This window comes from Pygoscelis adeliae, unplaced genomic scaffold (assembly GCF_000699105.1).
Source record: "Pygoscelis adeliae isolate BGI_AS28 unplaced genomic scaffold, ASM69910v1 Scaffold197, whole genome shotgun sequence".
Lineage (NCBI taxonomy): Eukaryota > Metazoa > Chordata > Aves > Sphenisciformes > Spheniscidae > Pygoscelis > Pygoscelis adeliae.
Genome location: NW_008825105.1, coordinates 2,895,156 through 2,896,037, shown reverse-complemented (window position 1 = coordinate 2,896,037; position 882 = coordinate 2,895,156). Strand labels below are relative to the sequence as shown.

Genomic DNA, 882 nt, shown 5'->3' with positions numbered 1-882 from the left:
TTGGGTGCCGGGGCCATGGGGCTGGCCGGGTAGCGGCGGCTGGGAGCCTGTCCTGAGGTAGCCAGCGGTGCAGCTCCAGCATGAGGGGCTCTGCCGGACAAAACACTTCCAATGCCCTGGCCAAGCCTCCGGGCAGCATCCCCTCGAAGTGGTGACAGCTGTGGGACCTCCTGTGCCGAGCGAGACCCCACTTCCCTGTGGGGCTTCTTCCTCCTGTAGCAAACCCTGGGCAGAGCCGCCGCAGCCCCCATGTTTCGTAGCCCCCTGCAAATCTTGTTTTCAAGCAAGCACAAGGCAAAGGCAATCCAGCCAAGCACGGGGATGCCCTCTCTGCACCCCAAAGCTGGGGTGCTCCTCGGTGTCTCCCCACGCGGGTGTCCACCAGCAGGTCTGGCCCCTCCGCAGCAGGCTTTGGCAAGCGGGGACCTGGATTCGCCGCAGCAGCTGCCTGCGGGCAGCTCAGGCATCACCACGTTCAGAAGCAGCTCAGGGTGATGCTCAGCTGGGGACACACACCACTCATCCCCCCTGGGGAGGAATCGGCGGGTCCTGGGGCTGCACGGATCATGCCTGCAGCTCGCTGAGCCGCTTTTCCTCCTGGATGTGGATGAGGACGTTGCGCTTGTTCACCACCTCCAGCAGCTGCACCAGGATCTCCTGCTCGGCCGCACGATCCTCAGGTGTCTTCAGGGATTCTGCGGGAGCAGGGGGCTGGAGCAGGGCTGGGTGGGCCACAGCCCTGACCCCGCTCCCCCCACCACGCACAGGGATTCCAGCACGTGCCGCCGGCACTCACCCTCCCTGTTCATGTAGCACCGGAGCTTCTGGTCGAGCTGCCACTGCTGCTCCTCCAGCTTCAGCTCCTGCACCCTGCGAGGCGGG

At 65.5% G+C, this 882-nt stretch overlaps 1 protein-coding gene across 1 annotated transcript in view; it reads right to left on the bottom strand.

Moving 5' to 3' along the window:
• Window positions 1–564: 564 nt before the first annotated feature.
• LOC103919887 (protein-methionine sulfoxide oxidase mical1-like) overlaps window positions 565–882 on the bottom strand; it is an 8,535-nt gene continuing 8,217 nt past the window's right edge. Inside the window, exons 7-8 of the mRNA XM_009327476.1 lie at window positions 797–870; window positions 565–695 (exon numbers count right to left, since the gene is read on the bottom strand). Of these exons, the coding sequence (XP_009325751.1) occupies window positions 565–695; window positions 797–870 (205 nt within the window). The remainder of the gene's footprint in view (window positions 696–796; window positions 871–882) is intronic.